A 25,949-nucleotide genomic window follows, 5' to 3' on the forward strand; every position below is an offset into this window, starting at 1 on the left:
TGGCAGTTTGTGCACTAAAAATTGAAAATCCAAACAAAGTGGATCCCTTCCAGGCACCAACACTTAACACTGACCCCCCGCAGCACAACAGACAAACATAATGAAAACACACAACACAAGCGCCTGTTGGGTATATATGCTATTGATGCACCATAGAAAAGACTACAGATACAGACTCTATAATTTCAAGCCCCGGGCCAAACGACTGAAGGGGAACGGACTTCACTTCCACTGAAATTCCAGCTAAGACACTCAGACAGCTCGGCAAGCTCCTGGCTCGACGCACACGTTCCAGAAAAGAGAAGCGTGATCGCAGGGGCGAGGCCGACAAGCTTCAGTGGAAAAGCAGGGCTGGAAACCCCGCCTAATATCCCATGAGTGCTCTGAGGTTGCAGCGCTTGCCCTCCAAACCCTACCTCAGCCCCTCCTTTTCTTGTGTTTTCTTTTCTCTTGAAGATAGTGTAAGTGGCTGCGGTGCTACAGCGCTGTGAACATGTTTTATCTGTGGGACTAAGCAGAGGTGGTAGGACTTCTTAGAGAGGATGACTAGCGCTTGGACATGTGAGCTGTGGAGACTTCCTTATGTCATGGTAACACCTCCCAGAGGAGACCATGTTGCCCTCCATTGGCAATGGCTGGGACAGTGAGAGACATAGGTCTCCAGCAGGCCATGACCCTGCCTGATATGTGGTGAGTGTTTGGGGAACAAAATATCCACTGCCTGTCACAGCAGCAGCCTTAGAGGCCCAGAGACGACTGTGTAGCTCTTGTCTGTGGTTGAAACTGAGCAAAAATGACTACTGTGTGCGTGAGCACAGAGCGCATGTGTGGCTGTAATAAATGAGCATTAACTGGGCAGACAGCCATTTAGCGCTAAAGAATAGATTGAATTTATATTGATATTGCAATATGAAGGGAAACAATATCTACTTTGCCAAGATTGCAGTGTGGGTGGTTCCTAAATGCATTTTACAATGCATGCAATCTGCAAGCCAAATACTGGGATGTTTTGGCAGATAGGCCAAAAACCAGATGACCATATGGCAGGGCTGGAAATCAGGGGGAAACTGCAGTGGATGCTTATTGCACAGGTCTACACTCTTTGACATACCATGTTCCAGTTCCGTTAATGTTTCTATCTTTTCTGACGCAGCTGAAGTGATTTATTTGGCTTTACAGAATGTACAGTATGCGTGAAAGGGCCTTAAGTTATCAGATTGCTATTGCAACAGGGAAGTCGTTTTGAATTAATCTTTCACTCTTTTCATGTCTTACCGTCAAGGACAAGGTAGATGCCGTGTTCGACAAGTTCGTGGAAGTATTTACCTTTAGTTTGGGACAAAAAGCTATACACCTCTGTGCTGTTCGCGTGGCCACGTTGCATCTCCACACATTACTCGCACCCCCTCTGCACTTGTTTCTTCTAAAACAGTAAGTAGTGCAGTGGGAAGGCAGGAGATGTTGCTCCTGAGAGACAATCACCTCCCACAGTGTTGAGAGGTTCAATCGAACTCTACCCCACGTGTCCAATAAGAACAACTAAATGTTTTGCAGATCATCTTTAAGGATTATCTTTATGGGACTTCTGCTTGACTTAATGTATTAACTAGAGAACAACAAAAAGATCTAGTAATAGCATCTGTGGTCATGAGCTGGACTCTTGCAGATCTGAATCATGAGCTAATCAGATAATTTGATGCTCATTCTGTGATGCATGCATACACAGATTATAAAACTGACAGAGCAGACAGGCAGCTGGATGGATGCTACTATCCCATGGAGCCTCCTATTGACTTTCGCTGGGCACTGAGAGATCTGGCAGACAAAGAAGCAGCCTTCGGTCAGTAGTGGTCCCACAAGTACAGAACGGTCAGGTTTCTGGCCAACACCCATGCTGGTCTGACAGAATACCCAAATATGAGCTCGGAAAAAGCTAATTTCAAACCAGATGGTATTAAAGTAAACAGGGCTGTATTTTGCTGAACTTCCCATCCACATCCACTGGATTTAGTCTGCTGAAATGCACATACTGAAGCATTTTACAGTGTTACATCACCTAAGCACCTGGAAGGCAAAATCCCTAATCAGACTACAAGTGCGAGTAATTAAACTGAAAATACAGGCAGAGCCAATGGCAAGTATTTGCTGCAAATGTGCCTAATTAATGATGCAGTGCTGCAACATTATGAGGGTACAATGACCAAGTGTGTCAGCTACCACTCAGATGAACTCTGGACATTGAAATGAATATGCCAGTTGGCTACAGAGTGCCTATCACCTTTCATTGGGGTTTCTAAAAATAGCAGTATTAAGTGAGGTACAGCAGAATCTGCATTACAGTGCTGTCAAATCAAAAGCCCTCGTGACTCCACTAAGGTATATAATTACCAGTGTGCCTACAAGCCTCTTACTATCTGTTATTTTTGCAGCCGTTTCATTCACTGCAGAGCATTTCCTGGTGAAAGAAATAAAATGTGCTTAAATAGTCGACATTTCAGCCTCACAAGAACACACACAAATTCTTCATATTCTAAATGCAGACCTATTTTATGTAAGTGACATGACTTGAGCAGGGATATGGACTTCTGCCTGAGACTTTATCAGCCCACATAAAAGCAGTGCACAGGCAGCCACATGTGTAACCTGTGGCTGTGTTCCAACCTTTGAGGTTTCAGTCTTGGAGCTCCAGCACTGCCCCCCAGGGTTTGAGAGGAGACTGAAAGACTGGTTTATCCCACAAGATGAAGTGGTCAGTGCAGCTCTGTGCTCCTGCAAGCACAGGGGGGAGTCCACACAGCGCACTGCTTGGGGTAAGATATACACTGGAGAGACATGCTGGGATCATTAGAAACCCAAGACTCCTAAAGAAACTGAGAAATAGCCATGAACTACACTGCGGCAGGTGGATAAACAGACCTTCGCTTGAATTATGGGAGGATTTCTTAAGCGAAAGGCTTTTCTGTCTGTTTGGAGCCACCTTTCAACAGCCTGTGAATGAGCTGCTCTTGATTTGGTCTAATGTTGTTGGTTTTTCAAATGCTAATGCTATTCTATACAGATGGCAAAAGTAATTTCAAGGTCCATATCCTGTGTCGAAAGTTACAATTGACAAGTAAAATTAGGGTCTTTTTGAAGATCGGTTGATGTCTCCATGCTTGTTTTGTTTGGAAACAGCACACAATTTGGTGGGAAAAAAACCCAACTCAACACCGAGTTACAAAAATCTCTCTGAATAAATATTGTTGAGGAAATAACACGTTTTGTCTTCCATTCAAGAAAAAAAAAATGTATGGTTCCTGGACTATTTTCCCTGTTGTAAAAATAAAAGAAATCAATGTATTCCAGCACTACAACACTGCATCCTCCATGTTCTTAGAAAGTTAGCGTTTATAAATATTTTTCCTTTTTTTATAAATCCTGGAAAAGCACTGTCGAGTCTCTAAGTACATATTTCAAGAGGTAAAACTGATGCAGTGTGCCTGACAATGTTGTAGTTCACACACATTCTCTATTTCCTTTGTCCTCTGTTTCGAAGATGTCCAGCTCTCTTCAGTAGACTCATGTACTGAAGTTCTACTCCAGACTAACAACAGTATTGTAGAGAGTCAAAGAAACAGTAAATGTGTCAAGAAGAAATTCCTCTAGCTAGTTGGTATCTGTTTGTCCTTCCCCATTTTACCTTAAAACTGTGAGAATAACAAGTCAGTATCTATTTCATCAGTCCCTCTGCCAGTGAAATGGGCAGATTTACAAAGATTTGCTTTGAGTCTTTGTTGCACATCAAACTGGTAAAAACTAGGACTTCAAAAACATTCCTGAAATGCATTTTTTTAGGCCAATATTTAGTCCCTTTGGCATTTATAAAATGGTTTAATTTTGTTATTCGATTTACGTGTTTGTTATGTGATAGTGTGAGAGATGAAAAAGTGTTTCTCTTTCTTGCTTCGCAGTCACAGACAGACAGACAGACAGACATCATTAATATTCATGAGTTAGATGATTAATCACTTACATGGATGAGTCATGTTGCTAAAAACTGTTCCTGCAGCCAAATATAAAACTAGAATACCAACAAGCACAGAAGTGGGGCTTAATACCTGAAATACCTTGCTAGTGTAAGAAGACATTTCGCACTCCCACTAATCAATAAAATGCAAAAACAGAGACCATTAGTAGTTTATATGTTCCCTGGATATCTACATTTGCTCTAGGCTGTAGTTCAAAACAAGCACTTCAGGAAAACATGCAATTTTACAAATATGTCCTGAAAAGGAAAAAATAATTTCAGTGAACTGCAACATCTGCAAATATGAGTTCTTCTGCAGCAGCTGATGCAGTTCGTTTTTGAGTAAAGTTTTCGGGGACATTATCGAAAAGGTCCCTCTTCTTGACCAGGAATGTGCACAGCCCCTTTACTGTATCTGAATGAGGTAATGATGCCACTGGAGGCGGGCTTTAAAGACACCTCTGTTGTCAGCAGCAGCACCTGTGCTATACACAGTTTCCTATTTCCCTTACACAACCCTGCACACCGGTTCCCTGTGCACTTGTTGACAGGAGCTTGTAATCTGAAATAGTCTGCAGGGTTGAGCTGTTAAGTCCCTTGTAGGAATGGGATACAGTTATGGTGGGAAAGGGGAGGACGAGGAGGAATAAGAGGGAACATCTTCCATCCAAAGCTTATTGAGCTGTCAGGTTCCAGTCCCTATCAGAGAGCATTGATTTCCTGTCACATATTCGACTGTGTGTGCTTTTACATCCGTCTTTGACAAGAGCGCTTCGCATAATGGGCCTGCTTTGGTGGTTATGACCGCATCAGGAAGCCCGTCCACATATTGATCTGTGTTGACGCCAAGCATAGTCCTTTATTTAAATAGATCTATAACAGAGTAGCCAAGTGCTGGTTTCACACTCTGATCTTTAATGGAAACTATCAGACTGTACATTGAGCGGGACACAGCGGAGTCATCACAAGCTGTGACAAGGGGGTGACACACCGACAGCTAACACTGCTAATATGTCTGGATGTGGAGATTTAACATTTCCCTTTTGCAATGTATTCTCTGGGAATTTTGAAGAGCTGACTTGAAATTATATTTTGGCATTAGCATTTCAGTGACCTTTCCAGCACTCAATTCAGCCGTCAAAAACTATACTGCTGGGAAGCAATGAACCAAAAGGAGCGAATACACTTAAAACAACTGGTGAAATGGATGTAGTAAACTTTTTTTGGCTTTTACTAAACACAAGATTTTTCTGATGTACAGTTGCATGAAAAATATGTACAGCATAAAACTAAACCACAATGTAATATCAGTTATGCTTTAAAATGCCCTGGAAGTTGTAACCTGTAAACTGTATAAGAGAGGAGCCATTGCATTACATTAATATTAATCTTAAGCAATGAGCGAAGATAATAAATAGGTTGTGTTTTCCATAGAGAACAGGCCTTATAATGGAGACATACAATGTGCATGCAGAGGACATTGTGTGTGAGAACAGCCACAATCTCGTGGCCATGCCCGGACATTAGTGAGAGTCATTAGGCTCATTTAAATGAGGTCGTTAAGCCGATGAAATGAGGCCGTATATTTGAGTGCAGAAACAAAAGAAAGAGCCCCTCATTTCTCATTGCTACGCAATGTCTTCTGAGTCAAGTACGCCATAACTCTGGCTGGAGGGAAGGGCCCGGGTGAGGCATTTTGGGGCGGCCAAAAGTCACCAGCTTCAGACAGTTCATAACATCCTCCATCACTGTCAAATAAACTTTACTACCAGCAATAACAGCAACAACAACTTCAACATGCTGTTAGAGTTGTATACGGAATTTGATAAAGCAGCCATTAGGATGCTTTAATCAGATTTAATTCGATTAGATTTATTTTTTGTCCTAAAGCTGATAGTATTCAACCTGGGGTTTGGGTTAGGTTAGGGACATTTGTAGGGCTCTGGCTCATCTTCTTATTGTCAGTTTGCATGAAGTATATTCAGAAAGAAGTGTACAACTGAAAAGACCAAAATCGAACAAAGAAGAAGTTGAACTAAATCAATTTAAACCATAAAAATAGAACCATAAAAAACATTTGTTGTCAGTCTTAGCTGACTTCTAACCAGGTGTGCACACTCAGTTTTTAAAAGGAGTCTTTCTACGTGTGAATTAAATGGGAAGTCTCTGCAACAATGGTTACTAATTGCGGTACCAAAACAAATGCCAAACAAGCCAACAGGTCCTCAAAACACTATTTCCTCCTTCACTCCAGAAGGACAAGACAGTCTAACCACTTATTAGTTTTAATCTCTTTCATATTAGAACGCTGGAAAGTCTGGATGGTCAAAAGAAGATTAGATTAGATGAATGGGATGAATGTCAGACAGGAGGGAGAAAAAGATGAGATACACACAAGTAATGCCACGATAATAAGAGAAATAGATGACAAAGGCAGAGCTCATTGTTCAACATTTATTGTTACACCTCTACTGTGAGGTTCCTAAACACGTTGAGAAGTGACAACAATCACTCATTTAGAGACAAATCCCGCTCAAGTGCTGATCTAGGATTATGACTCTGATTAAAAAAACGGTGTTCCTTTTGTTGCTCCAGTCTGATGAATCAGTCAAGGGTGATGCAGCCAGAAGATGTGCCCGGGAGTTAATCACATCCCACCTCTTTGTTTTTGATCAAAGTGGGTCCTCTTTTCCTGTATTGCCTCATTTTCAGTGCAGAGTGCAAGACTGAGGAGGAGCTCGCAAAACATTCACAGCAAAGGATCTCAAGATGAGATGGATAAATTATTAATTACCGGTGTCTTTGTAAACTGTAGGAACTATAAAATGAATGTGTTTGTGGGCTGTGTGAGGTTTAAATATTTTTTTCTCCTGCATCTTTTCTTCTTTTTTCACACATTGCTGCAGCCGGGTGCAGCTCCATTGAAAATCTGGCGAATGGTAAATAGCCCTTAAATTAGGTCCCTGGCCTTCCAGCTTGGTTATCTGTGATGATCGGAACAGCGTGTGCTGCTTGAAAAGACCCATTTTCCCTCTGGCACATCATTTAACATGTCTCATTTACCCGGAAAATATGCAGGTCACACACCAAGAGATTTCTGGTCACATCCTTACCTCGCTCAATACAAATTTAAATTATCTGAATTAGAACAACTATTACTTTTCTTCTTCTCCTTGTGTTTCCATCTGATAAATATTAATGTTTTCTTTTGCTTTGACCACAATAAATTTTAAGTAGCAGCCTTCAGCAGAAATAGAAAAAAAAGATAGCCTTTTTACTTGGTAACGATAGCTCAACCTAGATCTTTGAGGGGCAGCTTAATATAAAATAAGGAACACTGGACACGGTAGAAAGAACATTATGCCAGGAAGTGAACAAGGGGAGACAGAATCACTAACTCCAACTATTTCAAAATGTCAGCTTACAACTGAAAGAGAGAAAAAAAGCTGAAGTGCACCTGCTTCATAGACAAAAAGGTAATTTAATATGTCACCCTCAAAGAACAAAGATGCTTTTCGGAGTCAAGAGCCACAACACCTGAAATGTATTCATGTCATGTCGTGTGTGTTTATATTTAACTCTTTTACCCTGATGAAGGCCAAAATGTATAAGTGTCAGCCATTCAATACGAAAGGTTTTTATATTCAGATTGGCTTGGTATTTTCTTTCATGTTGGCTTACAATGTTGATGGTTGATTTCGGCCACAGCAGGCAGCTGTTTTCAGCGGAAAAGCTCTAAAAATCATCAATCAGCATACAGACACAGTTAGCGACTAGCTGGTGAACATAGTGGAGCATTAGCAGCTAAAGAGCCACATATTTCCCTCAGGAGTTGGTAGAGACTAAAAACAGCTAACAAGAGAGTGACTATTGGACTTACATTCACCAGATGGCCAGAAATATACCTCCAAATGAACGACAATGTTGCTCTATAACTGTTGTGTAAATAAGCAACGTCAAATATTTCTCATCTTATATACTGTTTGGTGATTTACTGTGTATTAATGAATTGTATTTTATATGCTCATTAGAGATTTTTAAAATCAAAAAAAGCAAAGTAACTATAAACAGCTGTTAAATAAATGTAGTGTAGTAAAAAGTACAATATTTCCCTCAGAAATGTAGTGGTGTAGAGGTCTAAAGTAGTTACAAGTATCTCATAATTATACATGAATTATTACGTATTTAAGTACAACACTTGAGTAACTGTGTACCAGGGATGTTAGAGCAAACCTAGTCTGACTCACAGGATGTAGGCTGTTGGTATAAGTCTGCCATTGGTCGACTATTTCAGTCAGAATTCTCCTCCCCTTCCGCTATCTGCATTGTTACCGTTTTGCAAGGGCACCGTTGCTGGGTTTGGAGATAGGTCTGGCTATGTAAGACTAGAGCAAACCCAACCCATAGTTACCTTAATCAACTGACATATTGTTGCTATTCTAAGTCTTAAAATCCACTGGAGTTTCTTAAATATTTGTCTTTGAAGCAGAGAGTTCAATGCAATTTACCAGGGCATATCGTGTGCATTAGGAATCTGGTATGGTTCAAGACATCTACTATTCAGGCTGCTGTACTTCTATTTCTGTCTTTTTTGTGTGTGCATATTGAGAACCATGATGTATTTATGCACTAAACTTGCTTCTTTGAAACAATCTGGTATAAGAATCCTGCAATCTTGTAGGGAAAGAAATTCACAAAGCGGCGGCGACCTTGCTGATCCTAGATGTTCTACCTTTCTATTTGCGTCAAGCTCATATTGTGTTGGCATGACGGTTCGAATCAGCAGCTGTCATTCAGTGAATCGCGGATGGTTTATTCAACTGCACTTATTCATTTTTAACCTCGTCAAGGTAATCATTCTGCCGAGGAACACACACCCACATGGTCTTCACTCTGCTTTTATTCTCCTGAGAGAGAGGGAAAAAAAAAACCTTACAAATCCACAATGCTCGGCATAAAATTGGCAAGTTGGCAGACTAAATTTGCAATAACAAGAGAATCATCCTCATTTTCAATAATCTCCATTGAGGGATCACAAAGCTCAAGATAATAATTCAGTCGATTTTGAAATGGATTGTTCTGGACATTCTGTGATTTAAAGTAACGCAGCCCTGACTGCCCTTCAAGAAAGAATTAGGAAATACTGAGACTTTTCATGGCTGAGTTCAAGACAACAAACAGTCTACTACAAAGTACAATATGCTGAGCTCTTTGCGCCCTTGGTAAAAGTCAGCCCAAATTCTCTGTTTGATTGGTATCTGACATTGCTGCTTGCTTGTTGAAATAAAAACCTAAGATTTTGCCCAGCGAGTGAACAAGTCCTTGATTGTGTCAAACTCAGAATGTCCTTTCAAGCAGAGATATTAACATCTGTTTCTTGTCAAATCTGGGTGCCGAACTCAATCATGACATGCTAGGTCTAATAGTTTGAGGATCTTTTGCGTTAATGAAGGACATGATCTTGTCAAATACAGAATGCACTTAATATTCGTTTCTCAGTCACTGGTGCCATCATATAAAAGTAATTTAAGGTGCCAGCTAGTGGTGTGCATTTTCCATGAGTAGCAGATTAACACACCTGCCAGGAGGAACAATGTTAATTATTTGCATTTCAATTGACACATCCTGTTAAATGTCCCTTTTACTGAAAGGTAATGTTAAGCTAATGACGTTTTCCCATACTCCTTTTCTGAAACTCAAACAAACTCAAACTGGCAGTTTGTTTCAAAAATATTGAAACTGAGTTTGTATGAGGACTTGTGCCGGCATCAAGAGCATGAACGAGAAGACAGTTGAATCATGACATCACTGGACGGCTGGTCATAGATCTGCAGCAGTTAACATTTAAACAGCACTGCAAAAAGAAACAAGTCCGCAATAAATCCCGGCCCTAAAAATAACACATGCAAGCGCTGTATACTGACTGCGCTTGGCTCGCGTTTGACAATATTTATTGCCCCCCTCAGACGCACAGCACTTCCCATAATGCCTCATGATGAAATGGTTCCAATTTCAATCTGACCTTGAGAGCGTTCTCTTTATGCACCGTTCCGACATGCAGCGCGTCATCAGGAGACACTCAAGATGTGGGGGGACTGCGCAAACAGTCCGCCCGAATCAGCTTCTTAATTGAGATGGCAGCTGGAGATTTTCCAACAACAACAAAAACAACCTCAACGCAGAAGGAAGGCTGCGTTATGGGACAGAGACATCCTCTTTTTTTCTTTTTTCTTTTTTTTTTCTTCGTGGAGCAAAATGGAAATATGACTCAAACTAGGCTGACATTTAGGCTATAGCTCACAGTAATAGCACCAGTAATGGATCAAATGAACAGGGGATGTCATAATGGAATGGGGGAGCAGGCAGCGATACAACAATCACACCTTACATTTTCATTTGTGTCAAATCACACACACACACACACTCTTTCTAAATGACAGGCAATGACAGACAGTACCTCATGGCATGGCTGGCAGAGAACGACACTGAATCAGACGACCAAGTCCACTGGAACTGAGACAACAGCGCTAAACTGTGATCAGTGCATCTTAAACAAGTCACAGACAACACAAGTGTAACACACTCCTATACCGATGACATTCAGGACACACAAAGTTGCCCGCACACCTGTATAGTAATTTAAGACATAATCATCCCAGTATGTATAGAAGCGCGCCACTTCAGCACCAAGCAATTATAAAGTAATTACTTGATTTAATAAAGCTGTTACGCTGACAATGATTGATTATGGTGAAATTCGTTTACTTCAAGTTTGTTGAAAATAACTTTATAGCTGATGTCATCGCTAAACGAGTTTAAAATTGTAAAATTGACCACAAAAAACAATTAATGCTAATTTTAAGTGCCTGTTACTCCATAGAACAGAACTTCATATTGCACTGGGCAATATTATTTACACAGAACATCCACTATTGTGTCACCAGTGCCATACTGTGTTACCCAGATAGAGGTTGATTTGAAAAATGTACTCTGTTACATATTACTGCTCTGTTACAGATTACCAATTTAAAAATTGTCAACCAGTAGTGTAATCCACCAGATTAATCAAATTTAGTAATCATAATCTAATTGCTTTCAATTACTTTTGGATTGCTTTGCCTCTAGACTCGGTAAAATATTATGTTGAACAGACAATTTATTCCATTCCAATTTGTAGACTAATTTGAACAGGGATATTATCCTCCTCTTCAAACATTATCAACTGTTATTTCCCAGAAGAATCTAATCTGATTACGGTTGCAATATAGTTGGCAGTGCTGTTATTAGAGCAGAAAAACAGGGGAATACAAACTGTGTGGCCTTTGTTGACAATTCGCATTTTTGTGCATTTTGTGGCTGCAGAGACTGTCAAAACAGGTGTCAGGAATTAGGTGGGACTTAAAGTTGTAGGTAACTGTAGCTGATGACCAGCTGTTGATTGTAGCAGCAAGGAATGTGAAGACCAGACTCAGGGCACAGGGGAGCAACTGTTGTTAAATAGGATTGAAGAATTGATACTAAAGCAGTCAAGAGTTGTGCAGCATAATCTTAAATTCAATAAGCAAGGCGCAACCTTACAATTCACAATTCATAAACCTGTCTTTATAAGACAATAACTCCAGTAATTCTAAGATATTTGTCATTTTTGCATCCATTTCTTGGATTGGTGGAATATTTTGATGTCTTTTGTGGAAATACATCTTAAAATTTGTGTACCAGATGCAGTAAATGGCCCCACTACAGCACACAGTCCAGATTTATTGTTTCAATAGTTTGTTTTTCTTCGTCACGTATGGTGGCACAGTAGTTCAGTGGTCACCGCTGATGCCTCACAGCAAGAAGGTCCTGGGTTTGAACTTGTATCTGCATGAGCCCAGACATGCAGGTGGGGTGTCTCTGCATGCTAGTCCAGACATTGACTGGTGACCTGTCCAAGGAGTACTCTTCACTTCTCGGCCAGTGCATGCTGGGATACCTACTGCGATGGACACCAAGTTCCTCACTTTCCTTTCCACATTCCAGTGGTGACATTACATTTACTCAAGTACTGTACTAACTATCTCAGTGGTACTATATTATATATATTTCCATTTTTCTGCTACTTTATACTTATACTATACTACATTTCAAAGAGAAATATTGAACTTTTTTACAGCTGTAGGTACTAGATACATATTATTAGCAATATCTGTAATTTACTGATGTAATTTTTTCTGCAAGATGGGTACTTTTATTTAGATAATTTAAGAACAATGCTAATAATACTTCTGTACTTTTACTGAAGCAGAAATTGAAAGCAGGAATTTTCTTGTAATGGAATATTTTAACATTGTTGTATTGATACTTTTACTGATCAGAATACTTCTTCCACCACTGCCTAATTCTGATAAGCATCTGTACTTATTTATTACTAATCATCCCATCGGTCACTGGGTGATTTAACTGAAAAACATTTGCTTTTGAGAAACAGGCCGACAACAATAGTAACTGTGTCATTAGCCCTCTGTATTCCACTCTAATATGAGCAACATTGGGCTGTTCCTGTTAATAAATTGTGATGCCATTTCATGTAAACTGTTATTCATTCCAATAAACACTTAAAACTGTCGCAACAGTGTTTAAAAAAAAAAGCACTAAAACTGAAAACTCACAACTTCTAAACTGTGAAAAGATGAAAGGAAAACATTTACATGGTGTATACAGTGGTTGTGGTTATGGTAGAGTACTTGGCAGTGTGATGATGCGTGGAGCTCCTAATGAGAAACACCAAGCTTCCAGTAATTTGTTAGCCTGAGTTAAGGTCAAACCACAAATGCTGCATGATTGAGTCACCCCTAAAGTCCCTATTAGAATTTGCATTTAAAATATATCTATTATTTATGTGTGTATTATTAAAATGGCTGGCTGTGGATCCCCTGAGCACAGTGCACAGGGAGGGCCTACAGCAACTGGACCACAATACTAGGTCACATAATGGACAGGGAGAAATGGAAGAATAATGAGAGACGAGATAAAACGTTGTCTGGAGTCCAAGAACAGCGTCTGTCATAATGAGGACCTTGTTGGATTTTAAAAAACAAAACCACTTCAAGCACTATGCAACCTTTGTTTTTGTGACAGAGTAAAAAAGATGTTTGTTACATATGATGGGTGGTGAACATATAATAATGCAGGCAGATGAACATAACAATATCTAAATAATAAAACAATCAGTTTATTGAGCAGTAAAAGTTCGACAAAGCTGTCAATGACAAAATAACCCATAAAATGTTAGTATGGTTTTACCTCATACAACGATATCTTATGGAAATTTAACTGTGCTTAAATGTTGTCATTGCTTCAGCGTAGTTATGGGGCAAAATCCATCATTTCAGTGCTTCTGCAGTGGCAACAAATGCAAACGTCAGCCTGCTAACATTGTGTAATTTCCCCCTGGGGATCAATAAAGTATTTCTGATTCTGATCCTCACAATGACAATTCTAACATGCTGATGTTTACCATGTTCACCATCTTAGTTTAGCATGTTAGCATTTGCTAATTGGGCCTAAACACAAAGCACAGCTGACGCTGATGGGAACGTCTTTAGTTTAGTACTGGACTAATAAAAATGTCAACCTGATTATGGTGCAAGATAAAAATGGAATCACCAAAGTTATCAAGACACATTACATACAATTTCATGGCAATCCATCCAATAGCTGTTTTATATTTCAGTCTGAGCTAAAGTGCTGGACCAGCCAACAGACACTGCCATCCCTAGAGCTACACATACTAAAAAGACTAAAAGTTGTGTATTGTTCAAAGGAGACACTGAGGCTAAATAAAACAGGGCCAAGGTCCTTCCCAGATACCACCTTGGGGGGAGGGGGGACACAAAGTCAATTGGCAAATTATTTTGTTTCCAAGTATTTTCCAGAAGCCTCTCTTAAGCATTGCTTATTGTCTCTTTTGTGCACCCAACTGAAAACCTTACCAAGTCAAGCAAAGACAATTCAAAGCAAAGGCTGTCAAAGTCTATTTACAGTCAAACAAAGTGCAAGCACTTTTTGTCCACCTTTTTCAAATAAGAATGAAAGAGTAAATGTCTTAGTTTTAGAGATACAGCCTCAGGCACCATCTGAGGGCAGTTGTTCATAACTCCTCTTTCTGAAGCGATATTCATTTGCACAAACATTACCTGGGCAACGCTCTAGAAAAACATGAAAAAAAACCTCATTGTCTTTTGCTGCATGTAACTGATCCTGAGAGCCCCCACAGACCTTAATACCACAGGTGTGAGACAAAGCTGAGAGAGTGCCAGACATGCTGGAGAGAGATGTATTGTTTACCTGTGCATCTTAAACACTACTCCGTCTGCCTCCTCACTGATATCTGATATTCCACATGACATGACTGATGCTTTAAAAGCCTGCATTCACCATCACCTTTCGTATGGAGTTAACCTTAAGGTGGCAGCACTTTGAATGTCAACCCCTCCACATGTGGACCTTTTTAAATGCCACCACTCTTTATTCTGCAATTGTGGAACAGGACAGACAAAGGGAGAGGGGGTGGCTGCGGAGGAAGGGGAAAGAGGCTGGCAGATGAGTTTTTTTTTCCCCAACAGAGGAAAGCCAAATGACATACAATCAGCTAGGCTCAGCAGGGGGTTCATTTAACACTTGAAGGGGAATATGGGTACTAAGTGTGGGTCTTTGAAGGGCTAGAGAGCTGATCCGCTCATTTGATGATGAGCTCAATTACATAGATGGATGAATGGCAGCTCAAAAACTAGAGAGCAGAGCATCCTTCTTTAGGTTCACTGTCTGTCAACTGATTTATAAAAAGGAGCATCTAAAATATGCAGCAAATACTCTTTATAGACCAAGCTGAAGCTGTGGTATGAGTCAACATGTTCCCCAATTTTAGTGCTGCATAACATTAGCATCTACAGTACAGTACATCGCACTTCTCCATAAATAAATAAAGATTCCACATGTAAACATCACAGGTACACTGGTGCAAATTGGAGATGAAGTGGCTGATTTCAACTTGTTTTAGGCTACATGTCTTTAAGTGGAAATCTTTTGAGTATGAAACAATGATCAAACCCCTTTTGGGTTCAAAGTTTGTGGATGTGGTCAGCTCTGCTAATATATGGCTGAATAAGCTACTTTCTGAGGAGTTTCTGAGCTTTGAGGAGGGGGCAGCTAAGAGTGAAAGCAGTGGATTTAGTCATATTTTGCACCAACATAATGCCTGTTTGGTACGAACTATCTACACTGTATTTGCTTTGGAAAGTTTCCACAACTGGAAACCAGGGACTTCAATTAAAGCTGATAACAGCCTGGAACATCAGCCTTTCAGGCCAATAGAGTGTAAGTGTTTGATAATGATGAGGTAAATTTGTGTGAAGTATCGCTTTCCCCTTTGACACAAACCTCTCACCCTCTGATAAAGAAGTGAAGGAGTGTGATGCAGTGGTGGCAGCGATGACGAATGATAATGCCAAATCTAAGACGACAGCCTCTTCAAATTGCCCAGGGATCAACAATGACCCCTTGACACTTGCGCAAATCCAACAAATCTGACAACCTTCCGTATGCTGTGGAGTGCAATGTGCCTGGCTGCCGTGGCCTTGTGTGTTTCTCGTTGTTCTTCAGCGGTCTTCTCCTTTATGCTGTCATGAGATTTGCTGGGAGCATTTCCAGTCTTGAAGACATGAGGACTAGGAGTCAAGCATCATCTGTGATCCGTCGGTGTCCTGTAACAGCTGTCTGCAGCATCAGAACATGCGGTTGCCGCTATCCCATATTACATCTCTGCCACTCAGCGCCAACGGATCAGCAATCCAATTTCACACAAGCGCGCTCAGAGGGAGGCGACGCTGACGCAGGGATGAGGATCTATGCTTCAACAAAGACAAGAAGTTGTTTGAAGTGGCTGGAGGGGTGGTGGTTGGGGGGGAAGAGATGCGCTGAAGAATTAGATAGAAACAGTAATGGAAGTGCGATGGAGGAAGATAAAAATGGGGGTGATAACGTGGGAAAGGGGTTTCTGGTGACCGCTACTTTCATCAATCCAGCTGCTGCAGAGAACAGAATAGGCTCCTAATTTCTCTGTCATCTGAGCACAGATGACAAAGCAACAGCAAACACAGGAGGCAGACAGAAAGACAGAGAGAGCAAGACTCTGAGACGAATCTGGTGTAAGCACACCTTTGTTTGCGTAGTGACGTAGTTTCTGCTCAGTCAAAGACCAGCGAGACAGTGATCTCTGTGTACTGCTGGTGGAGCAGATGTACAGTATCGGATGACAACACACTCCTCAGCCCTTTCAATATCACACACTCATATTGCATAGTCATTGTGACATAAATAGAGAAGGCGCTTGCATCTCATCTTTCACAAAGCAGAAAGAGATTTGAATCTGATATCCAATGACTGCTTATTAGATCGAGCCATCGGGCCGTCAGTTAGGAGCCAGACTCATAAGGCAGCCGGTGTGTGAGGAGGCTGCTTTCCATTCCCACCCACACACACAGCAGAAAAAGAGGAGAGCAAGCCCCTTCTGGACCATCTTCTCTTCTCCTGCCAGAGCTGTGCATGCAGTCTTTTGTAAAGCCCGCTGTAACCAGCACAAACCTACCACAAAGCCAGGACCCTGAAAGGTCTCCTATTTTGAAATATCAATGCCTTTCAGAACAATAACCTGTCTCTGCCTCTGTTTTATTTTCTCCAAAAGGATTAAAATGTAGCTCCAATGAAGCAGATGCATCAAAAGCAGAGGCAGAGAGAATGAGGACTTGGCCAGGTTTGCAGAATTGTGTTAGGAACGACAGGCAGCTGGATGGATAAATGCGGCACTCCATTGTTGGTACAAAAGGTCAGCTGGTATCCTACCCCTATAGACAGAAAGACAGAAGCAGCGGGACCCATGAGAGGATACGGATTGGATAAAACCTGTGGAACATCCTGTCAAAGCGAGATTGACAAGACAAAGATAACACTTGCCTGCACCTATTCTTTGACCTGTTGCATTGTTATCGTGCCACATCTGCCAACCGTTTCATTCTTATGTGGATTTTTTTGTCTTAAATCAAGAAGACCGCTGTCAATATTTTCGGTTGACAATAAAAGATGACGATGTCCTGACTGCGTGATGAATGTGTGAGATTTCTTATAAATCTGTCATCAGATTCGTGACTCTCATTTTCCATCCATCCGATTTCAAATGCTGATAACAAAAAAAGAAATGAAGTCTGACAGTTCCCTTTTTACAGTGCCTTTCCTCTGACAGTTTGACAGTGTGCGGTGCTCATGACTGAGGTGTCTGTCTGTCTGTCTGTCTGTCTGTCTGTCGGTCTGGCTCTGTATCTCTGTCCCTGATTAGCAATCACTGCAGTGTAGCCTGGTCTGATGCCGAGTGGAAAGCTTTAATTCTCCCCACATGGTGCCGAGACATCCAGACCCTGGTGAAATTGCTCCTGGTAAACACACAATCACTGCTTCTCATTAACACTCAAAAGTTTCCACATATCATCTTAAAGCAAAAAAATCACTGCTTAATCCCTGCTTTGCTCGCTTGAGGTCCTCTGTTTCTTAATGACTCTGACAGCGGATTTATCCACAAACATTATGATGATGTTTGTGTTTATGGGAAAAAAGATTATAAAGAATTAATGTATGACTGATGGAAAGCAAAACAGTGGAGAAGGAAAATTAAGACGCTTAGTTCATAAACTGTCAATTCAAATCAGGGGTTCGCATCTAACTAGACAAGCTATAAATGTGTTCCTTAGAAACAGCAGGCACAGTGTATTGTGCCAGGGTTTCAAAACCAGTTTTCCCAGTGAGGAAAAATTCAATCAGAAGAAGCCAAACTGAGTGGCATTTTTAATAGTGGCATGTGTAATACTTGAGGGCGGCTTTCTGCATCCCCACTGAGGGCTGTCTTTATCCAAACTGACATTTCGACCGCACGGACAAGGCGGGAAGAGCTGACAGGTTCATCTCAGCTCGGCGTCAGACAAGCTGACTTTTAGCTCTAAAATATACTCCGACACACGCACCACTTAACCACTTACACGGAACAAAATGTGCAACAGACCTCTGTCTCTACATATTTAAAATTGCATAACTGTTCAAACACTGAAAGTCAGATAAAGAGACAAAAGCCTTCAGGTTTTACACAATGGCGTGTGGATAATAAATGAAAGCTACAGAGGTGAAATTAAGTATTTCTAATCAATCAGTTTGGTCTACGTCTGAGAAAGTGTCTTCTGAGAGATGGATTTTGTGACATATTCACTGCGAATGCAAACGGCACGCAGAACACATACAGTAGAGGCTAATAAATCAAATGCAGGCAGCAGGGTGTGAAGATTGTTTACCTTTCTGCTCCTCAGAGGGAGATAGAGGCACCTCAGAAAGCCACTTAGTATTTAGGGAGAGTTTTGAGAGTATATTTTGAATTTTAATTTAATGTTAAAATGTCAAGAATAAAAGAACAACACAATATCCTCAATCCTTGACAGTTATACATCAGCATTAAGATTTCTGGTGTAGTATAAACATTATGAAATATATAATCAGATCAAATGCATCATCAATATAAAGTAACGAAAGGAAGGCTGCATAACATTATTTCAAGCTGTGAAGCAATAATTTTTCTTCCAGCTATGTTTAGTGCTCTTGGCTTTCCTCATAAGGTGGCAGAGTTTTCTTTAAGACATCATGGTGAGTCTGTCTGCTTTGGAAATGTAAAGTTTCATCTTTCCAGGGTGATGGAGTTTCACTATTTGATGGAACAATTGTAGTTTCCTCTGCTCTCTGAAGCTAATTCAAAAGCAACTCTCTGCCACCCCACCTCCCTCCCTCCTTTTCCCCGTCTCCGTTCTGTCTTTCTCATCCAGCTCCCCCAGCGTGCGCCTTCTTAAACTTTAATCATCTCATATTCAATACATTTCACGGCAACTCGTCACAAGGTTATCCCACTTTTCAAAAGACGTCTTCCCCTTTTAGCCTCAACCTCAATAAAGATTCAGTGATTTCACAATCTTCCAGTGTATTCATTACCAGCCTCCCTGACACAAGAGTGACGTTGACATCAAGTTTTTCTTGATGCCGATTTAAAGGCAAAAATATAAGGCTAAAAAATAAAATAATGACAGCCAAACCACTGCTAATGCACTACAGAGGTGATGCACAGTCATATCACACTGTCGATCCACATGCTGTTCCTGCAGTTGCCTTAAAAATGTTGACTGTTTCAAAGTTGACAAAATATATTTCAGCGTAATTTGTTCCCCTTGTCACTGTCGGAAAAATGACACATATGCCTCGATGTGGTTGCAGAAAAAAGAAAAAGAAATCACTAAGAAGAGGCATGCTTCTTGTGTGTTTTCTTTCTTTTTATGATTGTGCCAGAGTGAGGCCATGACACCTGCTGTTCTCTGGATACCTGTTGTGTTGACAACAGCATGGGGTCTGGTTCAATCCATTGACTAGCTGACCTGGTTGAAATCAATGACCAAAAAGACACAACGAGTGATTTTCTTTCAAGATGAGCTCTATTGATTGATGCCGTCAGTGCTTGGAAATTGGGATTTGTTTTTTTTTTCATGACACTTACCTGAGCTACTTTTTGCACATATCTTAAAATCAAATTTCAAAACAGACATTTTCCAAAATACAATAAGTATGGATATAAAATGCATTAAATATGCAAACCACTATAGTACAATACTTATTGTAAAAGATTCTCTGCCAGGTGGAGAGATCTGTCATGGGATGATGACACCCTTTAATGAAAAAGGGCACGACAAGTAAGCCAATCAAATGAAATGGATGTGTAGCGCTTTCTGTCGAGACGTGCTCAGCAGAACAGAACGTTTCATTTGGCCTTGCCGGGGAAAACCGCTTTAATGGACTGCCAGCAGCAGGTACTGCATTCAGTCCCTATCAGAAGAAGACCAAACAGTAGTAGATATTGTAGCTGAAGCTGGAGGAACACTCCTTGTTGACGATGACTTTTAATAAACAGGACTAAAGCTAAATATCAAATGTATCCATCTTCATTGTTTACCAAGCTGTTGGCTTGTGACTTTCTTTTCCTGGAAGCATGATGGTCTTTGTAAGATGAAAGAAATGTACAGCAACTACTTAGATTGTCGATGTGAAGGCAGAAAGACAAACACACATAACATACATAATGTACCGTCTCATGACTGACTTCAAGACTGTACTACCTACTCATCTGCTCTAGTCCTGCCAAATAACCAAATAAGCAAGACCGATGGAAACAATGAGACTTGCCAATGAGAAAACTAAATATCTTGTTATGATCAGTACTACACAAACTAGATCTCAAAACAATGTATTCCACCAATCTTTTACATGACTTAAAAATCGACATTTTTATTTTCAGCTCTAATATAAGAATGTCAAAATACAACAAAGAGAGAGAGATCATATCTATCTAGAGACTCCCCTTATTGCACCATGGAACTACAGCTACCTGACCAGAATAACATAGGCCAAAACATCAGAAGAAAACTCACTTAAGAGTTTGTTTTCAACAACATTAAATTAATGAGATGGCTATAGGCTAAAGGAATAGCTCATCAAAATCCCCATCCTGTCAACAGTTATTAGATTGAGGCACTCCTTAGATCAATATATAACTCTATTCTTTTATCTTAACTATGGCTCCTGCGTTTGTGTTCAATAAGGATTTGTTAAAGAAATACTAATTCCAGCACTGCTGTTTTTAAATATCAAGGGAAGATGGATTAAAAAATTCACATTAAGGGATTAGACCATGCAGGGAAATCCACATGTTCCAGTGAGCTATCTGTGGCAAGATACTTTGAGTTATATTACATGTTTGTTATCAGATAAAAACCTGTTTAAACCCAAATAAAATCCTTACTAACACTAAATAACTGTGTTAGTTAGTTAAGACTGTAACATTAATGTGCAAACATTTCACCCAGCATAGATCTGTCACCTTTCCCAGAAAGTGAATAATAATCAAAATCACAAGCCTTTCGTGGATCGTTGATTTCAATGTGATCCCAATGACAATGCTCTCTCTCTTTAATCTTCAGTCAGTCAAAAGAAAACTTTGTTGGCACAGATGACACTTACTGCATTAGCCAAGTGACATTTCAACACAAGGTTAGTACAAGCATTAACACGGCTTAAATGATGTCTGAAAGGCAGTGTTCTCTTTTTAATAAACTGGGTGACAACTTTGTACATAGATGGTGTAGGTTCATAGATTTTATAGTCAAATATATATTTTTGTACAACTGTTCACGCTCAGTCAGACACTTCCAAGTATCTGTCTTCATGACTCTGCATGCCAATAATTTATATAAACAGCCATCCCAGTTGGATGGTGATAAACAATCCCATGCTGGTGAAATGTTGGTTTATTCATCTGTCTTGATAACCTAACATTAGCTTGCTTATCTGCTACTATGCTTGCTAGAAAGCTGGATAGAAAACGTTGTTAATTTTTTGGAAACCCAATAAGCTACAACATAAGCAATAACTTAATTTGAAAGAAGTTAATTGAATTATTACCCAGTAAAATCGAGTGGAATTTATATTCCAAGGAAATGGTGCTGTGGATCACAGTTTCACTTGGAAGAAGTGAAATAAAGTGAAAACCGACTTTTCGCTGACATATACAAGCCTGTTTATCAGCAGGCGACAGACGTAGTTGTGGTTATTAATAACGTGGATTTAGTGTGTGCAGTGACTATACATCCGTGAAAACGGCACAAAAATACATAAAAAATAATTAATGGCATGGCAGGGGATAACAAAATATAGCTCTAAATTAACTATAGTTCACTGTTCCATGTGGTTAGCTTTACATAAGGATGGACAATGGGACCAGATGGTTCTTTTTAACTCTCAGCATTTGTCCTACACACACACCCACACCCACACATATGCACACCTACGCACATGTGCATGCAGATGCACACACACAGCACCATCATGCCAACCATAAAATTCTTCACCTGATCATTAAAGCTGAAGCAAACCACATGAAAAACACCAAAGTAACACTAAAACAATTCACCTGTTCTGCGTCCCATTTTAAATAAAGAGAAATGATTACTCCATTTATGGTTTTGTTACACATATGTGCAAGGGTATCACTTTCAGACACACACAAACACACACACACACACACACACACACACACTCCTGTACATGTCTAGTTATTGGATTGTGTCCCCACTCGGGCCATCGTGGATATAAAGAGAGAGTCTCCAAACAGTGGAGATCAATAACGGCCTGTCAGCTTTTTAGTGTAGCCATGGACAGAGCAGAGACACAGGGACCACGGAGAGAGAGCTGCATCCGTCCATCAGCCTCTTTGTGACCCCCAACAGCTTTGATCGAAGATGACAGACAGAGAGAGAGAGAGAGAGAGCAAGTGAGGACAGCTCCTATGGTATTGGCCTGCTCTTGAGGCCCCTGTGTCTTTTCTAGGCCATAATTAAAGCAAAGCCCAGACTCTGGGTATTTCCCTTTTTAAACGTTGCTGGTCTCTATTGACTGCCTTACAAAGGACTGTCAAAGGCAAGACAAAGTAGAAAGGTATACCCCTGAATAAAGCTAACAGAGTGGCATCTAGGGAGGGATTTGCATTATATCTGCTGCATATAAGCACACATATTCCCACATATACTGTACCACTCACGTGCAAGGCAATGCACCTAATTGCTCTGGCAGCTATTGAATGATGACAATGGCCACGGTGGGAGTTGGTGAGACTATGTCGGGATGTATGTAATTATTCAGTCGCACAAAAGGAGGGGCCGATGCGGTGCCAGAGCAGATTTACTGTGTCTGTGGTCAGTGCATTCAGCAGGGTATCTAATGATGTGCACTTACGGGCTAAATTACCAGAGCATTGTTTACCTCTGCTGTTAGAGTGCAGGCCTCACCGAGAGCAGGAGCCCAAGAAGGGGGGTGGGGGTGCGGGGCAACAGATAGATCTGCTGAAGTTCAAATTAAAGAAAATGATCCAATAGTGAGGAGGAGTGTTGAGAGAAGATGAATGGTATCCATGGAAGCAAAGGCAGGGGAGAGGCTGAAATGTCTAACTCTTTTTTTGGTAAAGGCCCCTCTCTCTTCACACGCTGCTGACAGCCAGCTAGCTAGCAAATCCCCGGACGAGGGGGTGGAGAACACAAACTGTACAGCTCTTCACTATACCGCTCAGACATTTCCAAGCTGCAGTTTTCTGTATATAGTCAAATTAGGAATATATACACATAAGCACTCAAATATTGCTATTGCTGTCACTTGAGGCCTCATTAAAAGTTGGTTTATATCCTATTTTGGATCAAATATCATGCTTACTATATGGCCTGGTGATAATTTATACGCAAGATATACCTACATTAAGAAAGAAGAGGTTTGGAGAAATGTGCAGTCGCAGCAGAAACATGCTTTTTTTAAATCTATGATATTAACTCAGGGCTTACATAATGATGTGGTCCTCTTTGTTTGTTTGCTTGTTAAAGAAAGCAAGGCCTACTAACCATCACTTCTGACAGCAGCACCCATCTGAGCCACTGTCAGAGGTCATTTACATAATGAAAGAAGAAAATTACTAAGGAGGCAGAGGCAGGACGAGCCTGCCATTTGGCAGAGAGAGAAAATGAAGATGGAAGGAAAACGGTTTGGCAAGAATGGGGCATTGGACAGAGAGAGTGCAGAGAGAGCAGCAGAACTGGAGTGAGGGATAAGGGTGGAGAGTGCAGGAGGCAGCAGAGACAGAGAGAGAGGGGGGGGGCTTGAAGAGCTGAGACAGTTGAACCATGAAGACAGGCATGCCAGTGAGTTGGACTGTGCAGAAACATTTAGAGAAGTGAGACAGCGAGAGAGGAGGAAGCTGGAAAGCCTCAAAAGCATGGAGAAAGTTGGAGATTATGTCCAGTTGGGGAGTCTTCACAGATTAAAAAGTTGATACAGGGAGAGACAAAGACTAGAAAGAAACTTGACAGAGCAGGAGGAAAACACTGAGAGGTTTCCAAGACCAGTCAGAGGGAAGCAGGTGTTCTGGCATCCATTCGGCGAAGCTCTTACCTTGGCCGATGCCGAAGCCACTGATCCTGCTACCGTGATGCCTCGCTTGACCGCTATGTCGCTGCTCGATGTTGTCACGGCAACTGTAACCGGGGTGGGGAGGAGGGAGGGGATCACTGGGAGGGGAAGGAGCCCCGGACGGTTGTTGCCATTGACAACGGCAGAGGCACAGCTATGATTGGCTCCTCCATTGTGGAGGCCGGAAGGACGGATGTCTCTCCGCTCCCAGGGTCCCCGGTAGTCCCGCTCAAAGCGGTGGTGGTGGCGTGACATCACTTCCACTTCCTCTCAGAGGGAATAACGGGGGCAGGCCTGCAGGAAAGGGAAAGAAAGAGGGTATAGGTCAGGTTGAATTTCGTTATCATTATTATGTATGCAAATGGAAGTAAGAGAGGACAGACACAAGAGCAGGTTTTTAAAGATAGAAAAAGACAGAGGGACAAAGAAAGAACGAGATACCAAGTGGACTAAGAAGACAACATGTTGACGTGAAGGTGTCAATGCTCACAGCATCTGCTCCCAATGCACCTGACATGAACACACTGCGGCTCATTTGTTGCTTCTAATTCCTATTCTCCCAGTCATTAACGAGGGCTGCAACAAGAGGGGGAACAAAATGAGCACTGCTAAGCAGGTCTATAAAAAACACCATCAGTGCCAACACCATAAGGAGCAAAATTTGTTACGGGAGGCACCTAGGCTCAACAACGAGAGGCTAAAACAATACGGCCGAGCAAGACACAAACAGGCACATGCTCAATCAGGTTTCCTGAGGACAGCACAGCAGTATCATGACCTTGCGGTCAAAACTCATTCATCTGAATAGATAAATACCCCTGCAATTACAGCTCATCTCATACATCTAATGGCTGGTTAATTCAATCAGATTGCCCTTCAAGTGCATTTGAGGGTTCTCCCCTTTTCAAGCCCAGCAGGCTGTGATAGGCTGAGAGGCGACAGTGAGCTGGAATTACATCAGTATGGGGTATGGCGCTATTGTGTAGCATGAGCAGCGTATCGCTCTATATTATATCATAAATCAAAGCAGTACAGGATCTGAGTAGTGAAATCCATCACTGAGGGGATTGTAGCGCATTGTACTCCTCCTCACCAAAGGCACGCTATGCTTCCTGAGCCCTTGATAACAGATGAAATAAATAAATAACAACCTCAAACCAGGTTCAACAAGCCCCATGCAAAATCCCCTGGTCTGTAAGGAGAGAATGACAGCGGATGATAGGTCTTTATTCTGCCTGCTGGGGTCTGTCACGCTGCTTCTTGCCTCACAGAGGAGCGAATGCCTTGAAATGCCAGCTTCTCTGTGTGTATCTGTGGGTGTGGGTGTGTGTGTGTGTGTGTGTGTGTGTGTGTGTGTGTGTGTGTGAAAGCAGTATATACTACAAGTGAATGACTGCGTATGTTTTGGCAGGATGTAATGAGAACACACATGTTCAAAACTCCAGTGCAGTATGTGAGAGTCTTTGAGCAGGCTACTGGAAATGAAAGGTTCTCTACAAAGCTTTGATGCAAGCGATACATGCTGCAGCCTGTGGTGGGAGCACTGGCCCTTCTGTATCTTTAGCTACTGTGATCATCCATTTATTTACCAGCTAAAACATTCTCACACTCTCTCTCTTCCTTTATGTCTTTCTCTGTTGTGCTCCCTTTCATTCTTTTTCTTGCATGCATTTTACTCTCTCAATCCCCCTCTTAATTTATTTCTCTCTCATACAAGGTCTGCTCTGTCCAAATACAGCAAGCTGATACGCAGCAATAGAGCCAGATGGAGCAACTAAAAGCTGTGGGAAAACACTCTCACTCACTCTGCAATAACCTTTCTCCC

General features: G+C 41.2%; 1 protein-coding gene across 2 annotated transcripts in view; it reads right to left on the reverse strand.

Moving 5' to 3' along the window:
- Positions 1-24,379, reverse strand: part of LOC139302189 (kelch-like protein 29) — a 125,135-nt gene extending 100,756 nt beyond the window's left edge. The window contains exons 1-2 of one of the 2 annotated variants that reach the window (XM_070925805.1): positions 24,107-24,379; positions 18,927-18,935 (exon numbers count right to left, since the gene is read on the reverse strand). In XM_070925805.1, the coding sequence (XP_070781906.1) occupies positions 18,927-18,935; positions 24,107-24,379 (282 nt within the window). The remainder of the gene's footprint in view (positions 1-18,926; positions 18,936-24,106) is intronic. The other variant, XM_070925804.1, reaches the window with a different exon arrangement.
- Positions 24,380-25,949: the final 1,570 nt, after the last annotated feature.

This window comes from Enoplosus armatus, chromosome 19, assembly GCF_043641665.1.
Source record: "Enoplosus armatus isolate fEnoArm2 chromosome 19, fEnoArm2.hap1, whole genome shotgun sequence".
Taxonomy (NCBI): domain Eukaryota; kingdom Metazoa; phylum Chordata; class Actinopteri; order Centrarchiformes; family Enoplosidae; genus Enoplosus; species Enoplosus armatus.